Source organism: Amblyomma maculatum, chromosome 3 (genome assembly GCF_055883805.1).
Source record: "Amblyomma maculatum isolate TAMU_Amacu chromosome 3, ASM5588380v1, whole genome shotgun sequence".
NCBI lineage: Eukaryota > Metazoa > Arthropoda > Arachnida > Ixodida > Ixodidae > Amblyomma > Amblyomma maculatum.
The window spans coordinates 199,883,952-199,902,344 of NC_139346.1; the positions used below are offsets into that span (position 1 = coordinate 199,883,952).

Sequence of the window (18,393 nt, forward strand, 5' to 3'; positions counted from 1 at the left end):
GCAAACTGCCACTCTTGTTGTAGCCACACAATGCAAATGGTGCTTCAGTATAAAGTTTTGGAGGATTTCTTGTCCTACTTGTGAATTAATGTGCTGTTGACAGCTTGCTGGATATTATGTTTAGGTTTTATATACAACGCTTGGAGTGGGAATTTCACTCTCTCGGACAACACATTATTGCTGAATGTGCCTTTACTCTTATCAACCGAATCACTCTCCCACAGAAGCCCTTATAGCAAGGGTCTCAAACAAAAAAAACAAGTGCCAGTTTCATGGGTTGGATTTACTACCACTACACTAGTTTTCCACCTAAATCAACTAAAAGGCCTCACCCCCAGAGGCTACACACTCGTCGTGGGAATGAAAAGAGGCATTAGCCCGTGAAAGTTGTATACACATCAGCTGCCTTCAAGAGGAAAGCGCTGAACGTCCGGCCTTCTCTTTCATTTCGAAGTCTACTTTTTCTTTCTTCCGATTATGGGTGACCGTGCTTTTATTAACTGCTGTGCCCTTTCAGTACCACTCTCCAAGCCATCCTGAAGTAACGCTCGTCCAGAGTTTAGCAAAACCGAGCACGCCCTGCTTCTCTTTCCCACTAAGCATGGGAGGGCGTGGCCTGGGAACAAGGAATTTGGGGGATTTTTATTTGTTGCAGCGATATTTATTGCTGTGGAATGTTCTGTAGTATTTGTATTTAATGTCTTAATTTTTTCCCCGGCTCCTAGCTCGTGAGAAATGAAATTTTCAATGTGGCCCACATATCAGTATATGAGTTACAGATCCTCGCCATATAGCATTATACATCTGGAGTTTTGGACATGTCTTTTGCTTCAGTTGAAGATCTTATATAACTGACTAGTGCCAGTAAAATGCTTTAAAAAATGTTGTTCCCAGGTGCATAAAACATGGGTATCAACGTAGTAATATGCAGAATACTCGGCTTTCCTTGTTTCCAGGTTTTCTACCATTCTATACAAACCAATATGTATTTCATACAGCAGTATATTCTGCATTTACATATTGTATTAAAGCCAAAACATCCATCCAGTTAAGCCCAAAGGGCACAACCACCACAAAGCACACGTTTGGTTGTCATATAGTATTTTTATTTATGTGCCCACCAATCCTCTACAGAGACACGGTGACAATGCACATCTGGAATAAATATGTAATGCCCGATTTTCCAGGAAGTGTTGTCTCAATCAATCAATCTCAACATCCTGAATTACATATGAAAGCCATAGGGACATGGAAATATCAACACCCAATTTGCAAGAACATCCCTATTTGGCCTTCAGTTGTAAAAAACACAATTGCCTTGCAAATATGACCCCATTTTATTTATTTTCATTTTGATAAACATAGACCAGCTACAGCTTCAAAGATAACGTTAAGCATGCAGAATGCCGGGAAGATTAAAGAGAAACTGGACAAATAAGGAAAGAGTACTGATCAGACATTCTAGAGCACACGATACAGAAACATGCATAGAAATTAAGCTTAACAAAACACTTTACTGGGCTAGTTGGTGAAACATGGTTTCGTAAAAAGATATTCAGTGCTACATAAAAGACAGACACTGGAAGAAAACACAGGACTGGCGCTGTACTTTGTTTTCTTCCAGTGTCCGTGTGGTTTTATGTAGCGCTGAATATCTTTTTACAAAACCAGAAGTTAAGCTCCAGCGTTGAAAGCAAGCATGCCTAACTGCTATGTGTCCACAGTTTGACAACACTCTTCGGAATGGTACCAAATCAGAACACACGTGTGCTTTCTTCTCGTTATCACAGATGCTCAAGCCAGCTCACAGGGCTTACATCACAGTAATAAGGGTGGTAAACAAGGGACCAATTAATCCCATCATAAGCCCAAAAGAAATGTCAAGAAATATGAATAACAAAATAAACCTTCGTGTCAAGAAATTTGAGTTGTGTCTATGATTGTTCTTTACTGAACACCCTGTTGTCCTTCAAACATTTTGGACCACTACATTTAATGAACTGCATCGCATGTGCATTTCCAACAGTTCAAGCGGAGAGGGTGATGTGGGGAATAGTTGAATGGACTTTGTCCCTAACATACACATGGGCAGCTCTGAAGAAAAAAAGAAGCACAATTAGGCAGTGCCAATATTAGAATGCACTGTTGGACCAAGACAGCTTACTTTTTCCTATTAGTTCTCTGCTGAGCTTACTACTTTATCGAAGGTCGAACTTTCCTGCGAAAATGAGGCTAGAGGCCAATATGAGGGGCCATTAAGAAAAATGACTGAAAAAAAAATTCAAAAACTGAACTTGGCAACTGTATTTCAGTTTAAAATCACCATTACAACTAGGCAACCACCAACGGTGCAAGTATTTCTCTGCCAAATGCAACTCCCAGTTTGAAAGTGGGAAAAATGCTTGACCCTTGCTGCCCAATGCCCAATATGCAGTGAATAAGAGCTTTAAATGAGGCTGATCACTTCTGAAACAAAGTTTCTGCAAACTGTTGCTCACAAATGCACCTGTTTACAGCAGTTTAAGGGGTCATTAGGGACAACTGCATATGACAGCAAAGGCGGACAGTTCTTGTTTTTGATACCTTTAATGCTTTTGCATTTTAAAAGATACGGCAGCAAAGGCAGACAGTTCTTGCTTTTGATACCTTGAATGCTATTGCATTTAAAAAAAATGCGTATGCAACTGATCCCGGATATACCGAGCCCGAATATATTTCATTACTGTTTATAGCGCAAAGCCAGAACATCACTAAAAATATCATGTAAAAGTACTGCACTATTGTTTGCATTTATCAAACTCATATTCAACGAAAAAGTTGATATATTAAATGGCACGCTGTGCCCTTGAAATGAAGCTTCTCTTAATGACGCTCTTATGACCACTTTTTGCACACAAAGTCACACCGGCAGGAAGCGCTAGGCATATGTAAATATGTTGCAAGACCCTGTGACGAAGGGAACATGGGGCATGGTTGTGGAGATGCACTTCAGTTCAGTGTACCCACTCAATGTGGCACTCCTGACATCCGGGACAACTTTCAGTGCACTGCTTGCTATGTAGCAAGGTTAGCCCGGGCAACCATAGGCTTGTGGTGGGTCACACGCGGCACGCTTCCCACTTTCTATAAAGGGTTAACGCTTTATAGGACAATGGGACATATACGTCCCACCTATGGCCGAGAATGAGATCGGCGTTTCAACACCTGGGAGCATTTTTGCAATACTATTTTGTGGATGCATCTAAAAGTACTCAATGTAAACATTTTACTTGGTGGGGTTTACTTCTGGAAGGATGTGGTTTGGAAGGTCTGGGAGGAGACACAATATCTGTCACACTTCTCGGTGGATTCCTGAACTACTCAGTAAGGGAAAGAAGAAAGGTGGAACTGAAAGAATAAAGAGAGAAAGAGATGCCGCAATAGAGAGCTCTGGAATGTTTTCGATCACCTGGTGATCTTTAACTTGCACTAACATTGCACAGCACATGAACGCCTTTGCATTTCGCCTTCATCCCTGGTGATCTTTAACTTGCACTGACATTGCACAGCATATGGACGCCTTCGCATTTCACCTTCATCGAAACACAGCCGCCTCTTCTAGAAAGTAGAAATGAAAGCACTGTTTCCTTTTCTTGAAGACTGATCCCAGATGTCAATTGTGGAATAAAGCTGGCAAATTCTCTGAATTTTTAACAATTTGTACCTTGTGCTCCACATGCTCCAGTTGTAGTTGGCAGAATGTGTGCAAATGTTTGGCATTTTTCAGTATAACAATTCGAACTTTGTAAATGATAATTTGGTTGGCAGGGCTGAATGTGTCAGGTTTACCAGTAACGTTTGTTTACGCAGCCATTGTTGCTTTCTTCTTTCGCCTTTGTCAGAGAGATACATGGCAGTATTTTCAAATACAAAAATGCATGCTTACTACCAAGGAGGCCCTAGACTTATTTCTTCGCCTCTAAGACGACTCGTGAAGTAAAACTCCTGATGTCCGACAGGACAATTTTCGAGTGCTGTCAACTTCTGCCTTAGCTCTAGTGAACTGTGATGATGCTATGAATGAGGCAAAACCTAGTTCAAATATATATAAGCAGAAAAATGTTGCAAAAGAACAGATGCATGGTCTGCTGCTGACACAGCCTAGAATGAAGAGAACGAAGGACTTGCCAAAAATGAGAGGGCATGTGCAAAACCGACAGATGTAGCAGCAAGCCCATCAGAAACCTCCCCCGGTATACTATACTGGCCAAAAGTTCTCACCTGCAGTGTGTTCACACTCTACATTGATGAAGTATGGAGCACGGTTGCCACTGTACAGGAAGGCATATCAAACTCTGCATCACTCACTGACATTTATGTGAAAGCTTACACAGGTATTATTCTAACGAGCATTCATCATTTGCCTCAAGTGCACTTTTACTGAAGCTCAGCTAAACAACTATGTTAAGCTGCAAGTCAATTTGTTCCCCCGAGTGCCCCCTGTCTTGGGTGTTTTGTTACGTTTCATGCAGGCAACTACGGTCCACTGATGCTGGCTGAGTGATCTTTCCACCTTCTCAATGTCAGCGAGTCACACCCTGTCCCACCACAGTGTAGAGCTACACAATGGTATTGGGACAGGTGTTGTCCTACCTTTTATGCGACACAGTAAGAGCACAATCGAAATGGAGTTGCTCACATATCTTGGGACTGAACAGACTATACATGTGTGCCTAGAAATGGTTTTCTCATTTCATTCTTGCACCAGTTAAAGGGTTGAGTTGGTTGATAGCAGATATCAACTGTACCTTGATTTTAACGAAGAAGTATTGTGTTCATTCTGCGTACTAGTGACAACCTACTGCTTTCAAAGCACCGGCCACACCAACTTTGATGCGAACTAAGCTAAGCTAGCAACCTGCTGTACAGCCAGAGCTTTAGCAGGTGACACGTTGTTGCAAACAGTGACGTGCCATATGGTGAACCATATAATTGCTTACAAATAAGCATATATAATAATACATATATATATTTGATTACCGCTATACTAAACTGTTCCTCTGAATTCCTTTAGCGTGCAGTAAAACCTTGTTGATACATTCCTAGTTCACACGCCTAGAATTGCGCGTAACGAAAATTCTCCGCACAACTGCACAATTCTTGCGGTTAATATGTTTCAGGACAACACAATTTCTCGGCTACTATGTTCAGAGTCTTTACCAATTCTTGCTGTAGAAAATATCTGGTGACTAGCTGCACAAGTGCCAATAGAGGAGTAGACCAAGCTAAAATGCGGCAGCCTCTCCTTGGAGAGATAGGTGCAAAAGGGCGAAGCACGAAAAAATTTTGAAGCACAGCAGCATTTTTGCTGCGCACAAGCGCAAGGGGAGAGCATCTGAAAGCTACAGCGATGAGTCTGCCCGGACTGGAGGTTGTAGCATGAATAGCAAAAAGGTTGAAACAGTCATTTGCCACAGACTTTCCCACAGTGCACCGATGCAAGCAGGCGAAGCATCCATAAACAATGCGATGATAGACCGGATGTGTTGCAAAGTTTTCTCTGTGCTAGCAACAAAAGTGCGGACTGAATTCTATGAGCCCTAGAAAAGCAACTATGTCCACACGAAGAAATGCTAATCGACATTTTTATGAAGCGAAATGGTCAATAAATATGCTTGTACTCCACTCGGCACTTGTTTTCAAATTTAGGTAGTTTGGATCGCACATTCTCCCTGATAACACGTTTTCTTTTTTGACATTTTTTAAGAAAACATATCAGTGAAGGTCTGCTGCATATCCAGAATCAACTGTAGTAATCCTACAATCCCTCCACTGCTCATGTGGCAAATCATGGAGTTTCAAAGTTACAATTTTCAATCACTTTGTAAATGCCTGTAGAAAATTAACAGCTCATATTCTGCGCTGAAAAGTCAATCGGCCTTCCTGAGGACTGCGTTAACTAATCAGGCGATTTTCTTCTTAAATTGCATCTTGAATAGAAATGGTGAGAAGCATTTGAAAAATTTGAAGGTCTCTAGGAAAGGAAACATGAACACAAACCATAGATAAAATAAAGAATACGTGAGCAGAGTTCTTTCTCGTGTTTTTGCAATGATGTTGATGGGTCAGAAAACCCCACAAGGTCAGGATGGTGCCACTACAAGAAGCCAGAACACAGGCAACGAGAAACAGACTGTAAATAAAAGCAGAAAATTTCCAGACGAATGCAATCACATGCACATATTCAATATATCATCCGTAGCTAAAAGAACCATTATTAGCACAAATAGTAAAAACAAAAATGAACAAAGGGCCAGCAAACAGTCCAGTTTGCAAACAAGAACAGTGTTCACCACTTTTTAACAAATCAAACTTGCATTTCCCGCCGGCAAAAACAGGCCATCATTCAGAAAACTGTCTGTACAGCATGAAGGAAGGTAAAATTGGGATGTTAAATAAGGAATGATAATTTACAGACTGAGATTTGTTTCACACATTATATACACATGTCGTTACAGTTTTCCAAAAGCCATAAATAAAATAGTACAGCGTGCTGCTTCATTTGGGCTTCTGAAGACTGCTAGATTCATTACAGATAATTCTTGCCTACCTCATGCGCATGCTATTTCAGTGACATAGTACAGTATATACGTGAACTTCACAACAGTTAGCTACGACAAAATCATCAAGGAAGCTTTGTGTTCAATGTGGCGGAAATCTAGCTACAGGCAGCATCCATATTTTTGTACGACATTTCCTACATGATAACACAAGGACAATCATAGTGTCGATGTCAAAACAGGCATTCCCAAGACAGAGCCCTCTATTTGAGTCTGAACTGCGGTAATGCATCTACATCAGCTATCCACGTCACTTTCATGAGTCACTTTGGTTACAGCTGTGCATCTAAAGAAACCACTTTGAACCATTGACACACTACCAAAAGGATTCCTTCTACCTTCAAAATGCCCCACACTATTCCTAGCCTGCATTGAAAATGTAACAGGCAAGGAACAGGTATAATGCACCGGATGCAGCCTAGGTCAAATTAGGCAGGCAGACTGCTCAATACTTACTACGGACTACTGGCTACGGCACACTCGATCTGCTTTTAAAGGGATCTAAAACATCTGCTTCCGAGGATACTAATACCTCTCTAAAAAGAATGCAGCATGACTTTTCTCCTTTTCTGTAAAAACCGTACTCGTCAGACATCGTGGTCAGTGACCTTGACTGTGCCGAGCGTCACATCGTACTGATACAGGCTGGCAGCAACATTGCGTGCGTGGTTGTAGAGGAACACGCCCGCGATGACGATGAGTGTCCCGAGCCCGCTGAGGAAGGTGACCTGGTTGCCAAACACCAGGACGGACAGCCAGATCATGAGGGCTCGCTTGACCGTGTTTGCGACACTGGAGGGCAAGAGGTGGGTGAACGACTAAATGAGAAAAACCGATAAATGCAAGATCACATCTCGCGCAGTATCCAGAAGCAGGCGCAGTAGCTCTTTGAAAGACAGAATTACTGTTATCATTTGTTTGCTCAAGAGTAGGGCTCGCCTCCATTAATGCTTCCGTAACAGTCTGATTTTAGGCTTCATAGTTTCTGAAAACCTGGGTGGCATTTTTTTTCGGCGCTACCTTAAACCAAAATAGGGTGCTGTTTCTTCTCTAATGAGTCAGAATCAGCAATAACTCGGAAATACTGAAAGAACAGAAAATGACAGCACTAAGAACTAAGCATTTGCAACTTGTGAATCTGTAAAACAAACGCAATGAAGCGAAATAAAGCAATTAAAGGCACCTGATGGGTAAACTGTCAAGTATTCTAGGCATTGAGGCAAACGGCATGAGCCATAAGAAGCAAATTGGAACAACTTGTTAACTAGCAAATTTCAAGCACTCGGAATGACAGATGATAGTAGCCTCCAAAAGGACTAATCTGTGGGACTAAAAAAAATAAATCTTGCAACCGCTCTGAAAATTTTACCGTCGTTACATGGACAACTGAGCTTGATATACCATTAGTGCAAGTCTCTCAGCAAGCACTGGATAGCAAGATCACATTCCAATAACATAAGACAAACCATAAAAACATACATCGAGCAAAGCTTTGTAACAGGTACCAACTCGAATTTCGAACTTTCGAAGTACAGTTAAACCTTGTTATAACGAATTTGTAAAATGTCCGCGATTTTTCGTTACATCAAGGTTTTTATTATATGCAGTTTTCGCGTGAGGATTCCAAAGGACCATGCATCGCGAAAACCAGATTAAGAATTCATTGTAAGGAAAACCACCTTGAAAGTGTTTATAGTAAATTAGAATTATTCAGTCATAGAAGCGGCGGAGGTAGAGTCGGCGGCGGCCGACTCTACCTCCGCCGCGACTCGCGTGACGTGTCTACGAGGGAGTGGGGAAAGGGGTGAAGGGGGAATCAGTCTAGCGGGAGAACGTGTGTTTGCTCCATCACCGAGCGAGGAGGCGCCTGTGCCTTCAAGTATGTCCCCACTCGCCCACCACCGTTGCCCTAGGAAAACCTCCATTGCCGGCGCGCTACGCTATTCCCGCTATCAACGCACGGGAGCCCGTGAGCAACCGCGTGGCAGTGATGGACGCACACTGCTCGCCCCGTGTCTTTTTCTTTTGTTCTGTTAATTTTCGTTACTTCTGAGCTTGAACTAACATTCTTAGATAAGAGTCTGTCATCTAAGAACTACTGTAGTGTAGTGCCACGTTCTGACAGCAAAAGCAACAGAGACTGCTGCGTTTTCAACGTAAAAGCGTTGTCGGCGCTGAAATACGGCACGTATCGACTGTGGTCACTCATTACTATTGCAGACGTTCCTCCCACGTCATTTCGTGTTTTACAGTCCTAAAGCTAGCGGGGCTCTGCCAAATTTCCAGTAATTCAGCACTAGCTAAAAGACAGCACGGCGAATTTGTTATATCAAGGTCAACAGCCACGACATGTTCATTACATGGAGTTTTGAAGTACACTCACTTCAGTGGGGGCGGCATTGGGGAATTGAGAAAGTTTGTAATACCGAGGAATTCGCTATATAGAGGTTCATTACATCGAGGTTTAACTGTACCATGAGCATGCTGCAATAAGCACAGTATGTAGCAACGTCAACAGGATGTGCAGCAGCATACTCTGAGGTTCGTCAACTTTCAAAAGCAAAACTGCCAGTGGAAGCTGTTGCATCTATATTTCGCATGACTTGCCAGTTGACCCACCAGAAGTTATACAAATCAATTGTGCGCTGAAAGCACTTTAACATTACAGCATAAAAAACCAACTGTGCCATCACAGTATCACAAACTTGCAATTAAATTCTCGTGCAAGAGCAGCAAGCGTTGTAACTGCCAGATTGGCATAGCATCATCATCATTGCAATGATACCTAGTTGCAGTCCCAACTGCAAGTCAGTAACAGAATGCATGTCACGTGGTCATCAGCCCTCCAGTCATTCTAGACTACACGCTATTAAAACAGCAAATTGATTATATTTGTTCCCCACAGAGCTGTAGGAAAGATAACTGATAATCTTCTGCAGAGAGAGAGCAAAGTTCAAAGGAATCAAAACACAGCAGAGGGCAGCTGAAAGCCAAATGAGGAGGAAAGATCAAGAAGTCTGTTGAGATGACGAATGAGACAGGGATACTGATGAGCACCAGGAAAAGCTTTTCTCCTGCAGTGGCCACATGATGCTTCTGGTAATGACGACGAAAAAAGCAAAAGCTCTGCTGAGCTGCCTAAATGAAATGCAACATCCCCATGTTTCACCTAAGCGAATGCCCAACCAACCTGTGGGTGACAGGCGAGATATACCCGAGCAGGATGTACTCGGTAAAGCTTTGGCAGTGGAAGGAGAGGCCCCCGAGCACCAGCGTCCCCACAGTGGTCCATGACGAGTTCTCCCACACCTTGGAGAAGTCTACCAGGCCCAGCATGGTGGGCACCAAGATGAACACTGAGCTCAGGCTGGTGTAGCATTGCAGCTCCACAGGTCTGCACACAAGGAAAAGTGTGCGAGCGAAACAGAGTGGAATAGGTTTGATGTGAAACATAGTGAACATTACAGCAAAAAATATCTGAATTTGCTTCACAAGCTGTGAGTGGAAGCAAAAAAATAATAATAATAATTATAAAACAAGATATACAGTATATGTAAGTTAGGTATCCACACCCGTAACTGTAAACAGAACATTTCATTTATCTCGCTGTTCTGGGCTGCTCTCCCATTCTAGATTGCACAACCTCACAATAGCAAAGTTTTTCAAAGTCGACTCGATTATGCAAAGTAACCAGACTCAAAACTATGACCACAGTGCAGGCTGGTTTAGCTAGATTACGCATTTCTTGTTGAAGTGAAACCCCAACAGGAAACTTGCCTTAGCATAGGCTTTGCTGAGACAACTACTAGCACATTAATAACCGTATAACTGTAACTGTCCGTATAACTGTCCTCAACCAAGAAGGCTAGCCATTACATTATACAGCAAGGTGTCAACTGTGCATTCTCAAAATTGGCACACAACTGAACTACCGGGTATGTCAAGCAAACAGGAATGTGTGGGAAAACTGGAAGCATAACTCACAGGAGCTTGACCTTTTCATCGGTGAGCAGGCGCTTGGAGAAGACATTCTGAAAACTGAGTGCGCAAAAACATTTAGCCCATCAGACCCATTTGGAGCACGGAAGATGCATAAGTGAGAACTAGTGATCCACATATGTGGCATAGGAACTGTTTTCTCTAAATCTTCCTTCAGTGCAATACCAACAATTATAGCTCTTGCTGTCGTGCTTTGATAAACTGTAGCTCACATGACCTGTAAGCTATACTTTAGCATGCAGCTAAGCAAGCTCTTAATCCAAAATGCCAGCTCTGAGGCTGCTCCTATAAGACAGCAAGAAACCCCCATTAAGCAGCTTAATTATCTACATGACACACTGTATCAGTTAAAAGTATTCTCAAGAAGAAAGAGCAGATTTATCGGGAAAAAGCTTACAGATAAGTCACACTGATGAAGCCCTGGCCTGCTTCTTTACAAAGGTGCTTTTTACAAAGCTTTTACAAAGGTGCCCACACTGATAGACACCAAGATACTGGAAATAAAACCCTTCTAGAACAGTGCTCAGTAGTGGTAGACAGGTCCCCTTCTCTGCAAGCAAAGCTTTAGATTGCTGTGCTGAAAGGAGGCTAAATCACTTCATTAACTTCCAATGCACGGAAGGCAGCTGTAACTAATTTTTTCACAAAGCAGGCCACATGACGACATAATTTCCCACTCCAATGCTTTGGGAATGCTGAATGTCTCTGGCTTGGAAAAGACGACACATTAAGAAAGAGGCAACCGTGAAGTAATAACAGAAAGCTACTGTATTCTCCCATCATTTTTACTGGCACAGAACATTACTGCTGGCACTATGACTTGCATGTTCACTTAATAACAGGCCTTCAGAAGCTTGGCGCAGTAATCCAGTCCTCATATTTGTCCCCTGCATAAACTTCTTGGTAAATGAAACAAAGCCGCGAGACAACAGACAGTAGAAAAAAAAAAATTAAATGCAAGGTGAATGCTGCCTCTCGAATGAAGCTTACCCCAATGACAGCAGGAAAATATACATGTAAATATTGCACAAACAAAAATAAGAAATGAACCAAACATGAAAAACAGAGGACAAAATACAAAAGAGCGCAGTAGTACAAGCAACCCAAGAAAACACCAAGTCTTCAAAGCTGGTCAAGGAAAGCAACACTGGTGAGAAAGCAACATTGCTCACCACTCTGAGAGGTTTGTAGAAAGTGAGGCAACGAAGCCTGGGAGGTTGAAGCTGAGCTCATTAGCGCTGCACAGAGCCAGACCCCCCATCACGGGGAAGAGGCTCATGTTGATCAACCAGGTGGTTGTCTCGCCAAGGACCAGCCGCGAGATCACCACCGTGAACACCGGCGCTGAGCTCTTCACTGTCTCGGCAAATGACACCGGCACATACCACAGGGCCACCAGACCTAGGAACACCGTGCTGAACCTGTAATGCACATAAACCGCAGTCAGCACGGTCCACTTACTGACAACATATGCAGATGCAAAACAGTTATGTATACATGAATCGTGTCTCGTCACTCTCATGGCCAGGAAACAAAAATTTTCCATTGCAAGTTTAGTATTAGCAATGATGTCAAAGGCATTATGAAATGAAGTGACACATGAAATTTACCCTTGCCCTGTGAATGATTTGATTAAATTTCTATTCTCGTCTAAGTTGACTCCAGGTCAAGTGAGGCATTTAAAGACTGTGATATTCTAGCTGCTTGTATATTTATTTACATTCAGGACCTGGAGAGTGACTGGCATAGGCGTGGGAGAAATTATATCGCAGTTCCTTAAGTCCCACACGTCCCATTTGACCCAAAGTCAACTGTAATGTCATAGCCACTATTCAAAAGTTAAAACGAAAACTAAAACAACGTGAAAGGAGGACTATTCTGTCTGCCTTTTGCATGAGGACAGCTTGAATAATGAATGCATGTGAAAAGAAACAGGTTTAAAAAAGAAAGACAGGGCGAAGCAAGTAGCATCATCTCCTACACTACGGCTATTACTTGCCGTTGCTTTGCCAAGCAACTAACACACCTGAGAGCTTTTCCTGTCACTCAGCTCTTTGCAAAGCATCTATCAGCGCTCACACGTTGGCCCCTCTTAAGTTCACATAGGTGGCACTGCTTGGCGACTTTCTATGTGTTTCCTATGGGAGTGGTGCGGAGCAACACTGTACAGGTTACTCGCATCACATGCCGCAAGGGTACGTTTTGTGCGTGTGCAGGCAACTTGCACAGAAGGCAAATTATAAACTACTTACTGGGTGCAGGTGGATTCAACACACGCATATAATCCCTCTATGCACTATTCTAAAGAACAAAAATATGCAACCATAATCTTTAGCTCTCTACATAGAATTTAGGTCACAAAAAAATGTTTTAATTTTGAACTTGTATTCGTGGAGTGAAAACACACAGGCATTACTAGAAGGGACATAGCCACAGCATACTGCTACTGAGTAGAATGTTGGATAGTATAATATCAACCAGCAATAAATTCTTGTTCATGTATTCTAGAAAATAGGTATATTGAAGTACCAGGAAAATAGGCTTGTTAAAAGCTATTATGTCCTAAACACTTAATCTGTTCAGTTCAGGTCAGCTTTTCAGCTTTGCTACCTTAAAGACACAAGGGGTTCCACTGTTTCCATGCTAAACACAGCAAACCTGCAGAGTAGTTTTCCAGTAGCAACTCAGACTATGAGGCACACTACAGTGGAGTGCTCCCGATAATTTTGACAACCTCAAGTTCTTTAATGTGCACTGTCATCGCACAGTACACGGGCACCATGCTTTTCGCCTCCATCAAAAAGCGGCCACCATGGCCAGGATTTGACCCCAAGTCCATAGGTCCAGTAGTCTAGCGCCCTAGCCACTCATCCACCATGGTGGGGGCGATTCAAAAGTGCTAAGACCACATAATGTTACATGACAGTGATGCCACACTGCAGGGTTTGAAAGTCAAAGAAAAAAAAAAATCTTCAAATAAAAATGGCAGTAGCATTAGCAACAAACACAACTGGAACTTACAGTACCGTGGTTACAAATACAAGGCTTCATTATACATTCTGGTAAATTCAGCAGCAATTTCAATGGTTTGTGGAGAGACTGCAATTATCATAGCAAAAGAGCAACCTACCACCCTGATCATGGCAACACCCAGCGTAATGCCTGTGTGACACAAAGCGAACAGCCATAATCCAGATGCCGTTGTGTGCCAAATGAAACTTTCAGGTTCCTTGGTCCATTTTTTCATGCCCTTCATCTTATGCAGTTTACCATATCCCGGCTGTATAACAGCCCCAACGAAACAATATGGATTATGCACTACACTTCAACAGCAGAGAGGTCCCTCAAGCAACTTCCCTAATGACTATTTCCTGAGAATGAACTGTGGCACTAGACAGCTTAGGCAAACAGAAAAAAACGCAATTGATATTTGCCATAAATGAACCCACCCAATCTTACAGCCACAACAGCCTCAGATATACTGCCATCATATGGAGCAAATAATTAGAGAAATTTCTACAATAAAAATCAGCTTCTACACTGTAATGGTAGTGGTATCTGGGTTTTAACATCCCATCTAGACAATGAGAGGTCCAGTAAGAGGGCTCCGAATCAATTAAACCACCTGGGGATCTTTAACATGAAACATAATTAGTCAGCAGTAGTTACACAGTCTTATATGTATGCAGAAAAAGACGACAAAGCCTCAGAAGGAATAATAATATGTTACACTAGCAATAATCACACAGGATAGAAAGATGCAGTTCACAGAGTTAAAGCTTTTGAAACTGAATTCGTAGTAATATGTAGAAGAAAAAAAAAAAAGAGGGTGAAATATTCCTAAGATACATTCAGATAATTTTATTCAGCTCTAACCATGCAACCTACTTTTCTGGAAAAATCAAGTTTATTCCCTGACATTCTGCACAGCTAAACGTGATAGTCTCACCTTAGTGACCCAACGAGGATGACGTTACGCATCTTCGGAGAGTTCTCTTGGACCAGTTTTCGCCTCGCTGTCATCTGCATCTGAACGTAGCCACAGATAAAGCAGCACAGCATCTGGACAGCACCTGAAAGAATTTGCAAGACAAGAGTGAAACATCCTCCAAACTATAAAGAGGCTAACGACAATGAAGAACCAAACAGAGTCGGAGTAGACAGGCACATAAGCAGCAAGCAGTCAGAGTAGTTTGTGACCACTTGTTCACTTTATGAAAATACATATGAAAATATATCCTTAATTTTCCTACCTGGTAAGCAAACCAACAAATTTTCTGATGCTGTAACGATCATCGAAACAGTTTCATCTTTATCACTTTGTAAGATTTGGGATGACATAGTTCATTCTTTCAATCTATTAGGCTGCAGCATCATCAAAACACTAACACACACACAAAAAAAAAAACTGAACGTTAGTTCAAAAAAATGTTGACCCACTGAGAGCTTGAAAGCGTAAACAGCAGCAGTGGATAGATGCACCAGCACTAAATGATCAAATTTTACCCCATTGAAATAAAGAGCACACAGTAACAAATGCAACATTACATAAATAGCATCTTCAACTGCTAAATTTTAATCATACTGGAATGATTTTGCATGCCACTTCTGAGTTCCTTATGTTAGCTAAGGCACATGTGCAATCACTGCAGCCACTCTCTGGTCCCTACACTTTGTTTTGACTCATGACCAGCTGGAAAGAAAAAAAAAAAAATGTTTTTCTCGTATTTGACTTACAGGAGCCCATTTAATTACACAGAGGCTACAATGACCAATTCAACAATCATTATATACCTTAGTAAATGATGCATGAGGGTACGATTTTCACCAAATGTAAGCTTCCTAACCAGTTCTCTTGACATCTGTACTTTGCTCCGTAATAACAACATGAGAGCAGCAATGCCTGCCAACATTGGCAGAAATCATGTTTTGAGTCATTTACCTCTTGTCTTGCAATCAATGTTGTCTGCAATTCAACAATGAGTTCTACACCCCAACCACATGGTCAAGGTACTCACTCATGTTGTGGCCAGCCCAGTGCAGTATGTTATGTGTAGGGTTTGAACAGTTTGAACCTTCCAAAGCTACATGTGTGCTATGCGAGATATCACAGTGGCGTGCTCTCAATTAATTACAATTACCTGAAGTTTTTTAACATGCACCAACATTGCACAGCACACAAGCCTCTTTGAATTTTGATGGCACTGAAAAATGGTTACATCAATGGGAATCAAACCTGCAACCTTGGCATCAGCAACAGAATGCCAAAGCCCTTAGGCACAGCAGCCCATATATGGCTTGCATGCCTTATGAAGAAACAGCTGTAGTCGGGTGTAGTGCTAATCTTCAACAGAGTCTTCAGGAGATTTTGCTAGGCCAGATTATAATAGTAGACATTTTCAAGATCAAAGCTTGGCCTGCACATTGTCTCTGATAAATAAGCCTTCATCTATGCAAATGGAAGTTGCGGTTCAGCCCATGTTACATACCCAGCACCACAGGGTCCCCAGCCTGGTACGAGAGGATGCATTTGTTCAGCACCAGCGTGGTAAAGCTGAAGATGTACCAGATGACAAGCACAACCAGAGCTCCACTGCTGTACAGTCCACTGCGTCTCTCCAGGACTGGCACACTGGCCAGCTCCACCTCTCGTGACGAAGGTCCATGAAAGGGGAGGCCACTCATGGCATCTTCCTTACGGCCTGTGCTGCCGCGGTGATGCCTGCTCAAGTGGTCACCGTACACAGATCCCTTTACCACACAGTCATCCTCAGCTCGGTTGGCTTGGTCGCCAACCATGTCGCTATCTTCTGCATGTGGAAAGGGAAGTTTCATTCAACATTCTGTGGTTGTGACTTTCCCAACAAGGATGGTTGATTTGTTTTCTAACGAAAATCTACCCGAGGAAAACAGCATGTACAAACAAGGAGAGAGCGAAGTGTCGTACATAGGAGATAGCCTTACAGTTTAACGTGTTAAAAAAATCATTACTAAAAATACAGAATAAAAGCCAGAAATATAAGTGCTTCCAGATGGCCTTTACGGCATTAAATGTCCCTTTCTGCAGATGCATTGCCACTGATGAACCATATGGTATCATCTTGCTTCTTTTGATGCCAGAAATGATTCCTTCGCGATCACCTTCCTCACGCTGTACTCTTGCTCAGTAAGAAAAATGGGTGGAATATTCTGCCTCATGTCGAGACAGCACTTCAAAAAGAAAGTAAGGAGACCAGGTTACTGTGAGCACATTTTTTCCTTTCCACATTTTTGCGATCACCCTTCAGAAACAGGGTATGCTTTTATGCGGCAAAATTGGAGACTATCACAAACACATCAAACGAACAAAGATACAACTACGCAAACAAAGAACAAGATGAGCTAAATCTAGCTAGATGGCAGTAGCAATACTTGACACTTGGTTACACTCTCATAAGTGCGCCACTTAAAGCACAGTGATTAAACTTACGTAATTTGACTTCACAAGATGTGCATGAAAGCCTCAATTACATCTGCCTAGTTACCAAAGGCAGCAGTACTGCACAGCCTATGGCTCACAATAGCTGCCCCTAAACAGTACACATCTTGGCCATACATAAACATGGTTTGTGAAATCATCTGCATCAGGACACTGTGGATCAACAGGAGCCCGTGCTAAAGCGCAGCATATACTAGACTGCCCCTTCACATCACATAAGGCGCATACCAATCTTTACCATTAAGTGTCAGAAAAAGGAATGACAGCAAATATATGTCAATTCTGCTGTGTTAAGTGCAAATTAATCTACATGTACAGGCACTGCAAGTGTCAGAGCCAATGTGAGAGACCGTCAGTTTACTGCTATAACGGTTCTTCACTACCTAATAAGACATACTCTTTCACTTACAGCTGTTTGTCAATAATTTGCATTGGTTACAAATCTGGTCTTAGATTTTGTTTATAATGCTTTGTTGTTCACCTTGTACAAACGTCACACTTCACTGACAGTTATGTCACATAAAGTAATAACAATTTTTTTCATTTGGTTTTCAAATTCATGAACGTCTCTCAGTCACATTTGTTCCAAAAGCGCGCAAAGCAGATTTCGTTTAGTTTAGCCCAGACAAAACGAATTTGCACATTTCTGCAGAAAGCAGCTGCATGCCGACAGATCTAGACTTTACGTTTCTCCGCAAGCGCTGGGTTTCGAAATAAAAAAAGTAGAAATTTCACAAAATTGCGTAGCGTACCCTGATGGCATGGTGCAGTCCCATTCATTCTACGTGGAAAAATGAAAAACGAAGCGCAGTAAATTGGACGGTGTACACGTGAACACGCTGAAAACAGACTTGCTACGCGTACGTATTATACACGTGGAAAAAAATGTAGACGTTTCCGGACATCGTCAGTTGTGCCACTTGTTTCGCGTACAACAGGTGAATGCCAGGAAAAAAAAAAAAGCAGTAAGAGCAACATAGATAGCGCTACATGGCAAACGTCAGTGGTGTTTTAAAGCGACCCATCTGTATATGATGACGTGCAAGTAAGAAATGCTTCGCGGTCTACGACTACGTACAGTTTTTGCCCCTCGGCGTACGGTTATCGAGTCCATTATCGCTCTGATAAGGGGACATCGTGAAGCGATCACAACAGCTAACAATGTAGCACTTCGCTCATCTTTACAGTTATACACCAAGCACAACGTCGAGTACGTTAACGAAATAACGAAATTCCGAAACTAAAAAAAAAAATGGCTTGCAAGTCGCCATATTTGCACCTTGTTGCTAACGTGTGAACAGTAATCGGCTGTAAACA

General features: G+C 42.2%; 1 protein-coding gene across 3 annotated transcripts; it reads right to left on the reverse strand.

Annotated features, from left to right (window-relative positions):
- Positions 1–1,084: 1,084 nt before the first annotated feature.
- LOC146197396 (solute carrier family 35 member E2A-like) lies at positions 1,085–18,375 on the reverse strand. Of its 3 annotated transcripts, XM_084599201.1 has the most exons (8): positions 18,155–18,375; positions 17,829–17,857; positions 16,088–16,408; positions 14,548–14,671; positions 11,771–12,019; positions 10,584–10,637; positions 9,790–9,993; positions 1,085–7,391 (listed from the first exon to the last, which is right to left on the reverse strand). In XM_084599201.1, exons 2-8 carry the CDS (start codon positions 17,854–17,856, stop codon positions 7,187–7,189), a joined length of 1,185 nt encoding a protein of 394 aa, XP_084455327.1. In that variant the 5' UTR covers position 17,857; positions 18,155–18,375; the 3' UTR covers positions 1,085–7,186. The 3 variants fall into 3 exon arrangements, with proteins under 3 accessions (XP_084455327.1, XP_084455328.1, XP_084455326.1); XM_084599202.1 differs by lacking the exon at positions 17,829–17,857 and having other exon boundaries at positions 18,155–18,374; XM_084599200.1 differs by lacking the exon at positions 18,155–18,375 and having other exon boundaries at positions 17,829–18,131.
- Between the last annotated feature and the right edge of the window lie 18 nt (positions 18,376–18,393).

Bases quoted from the DNA above. Each gene is read 5' to 3' on its own strand.
- LOC146197396 (XM_084599201.1), bottom strand. From the start codon at position 17,856: ATGAATGGGACTGCACCATGCCATCAGG. The intron at 10,638-11,770 runs GTGAGCAATGTT...TTGCGCACTCAG, and splicing joins TCTACAAACCTCTCAGAGTG to TTTTCAGAATGTCTTCTCCA. The intron at 7,392-9,789 runs GTTGGTTGGGCA...CTTGCCCTCCAG, and splicing joins ATCTCGCCTGTCACCCACAG to TGTCGCAAACACGGTCAAGC.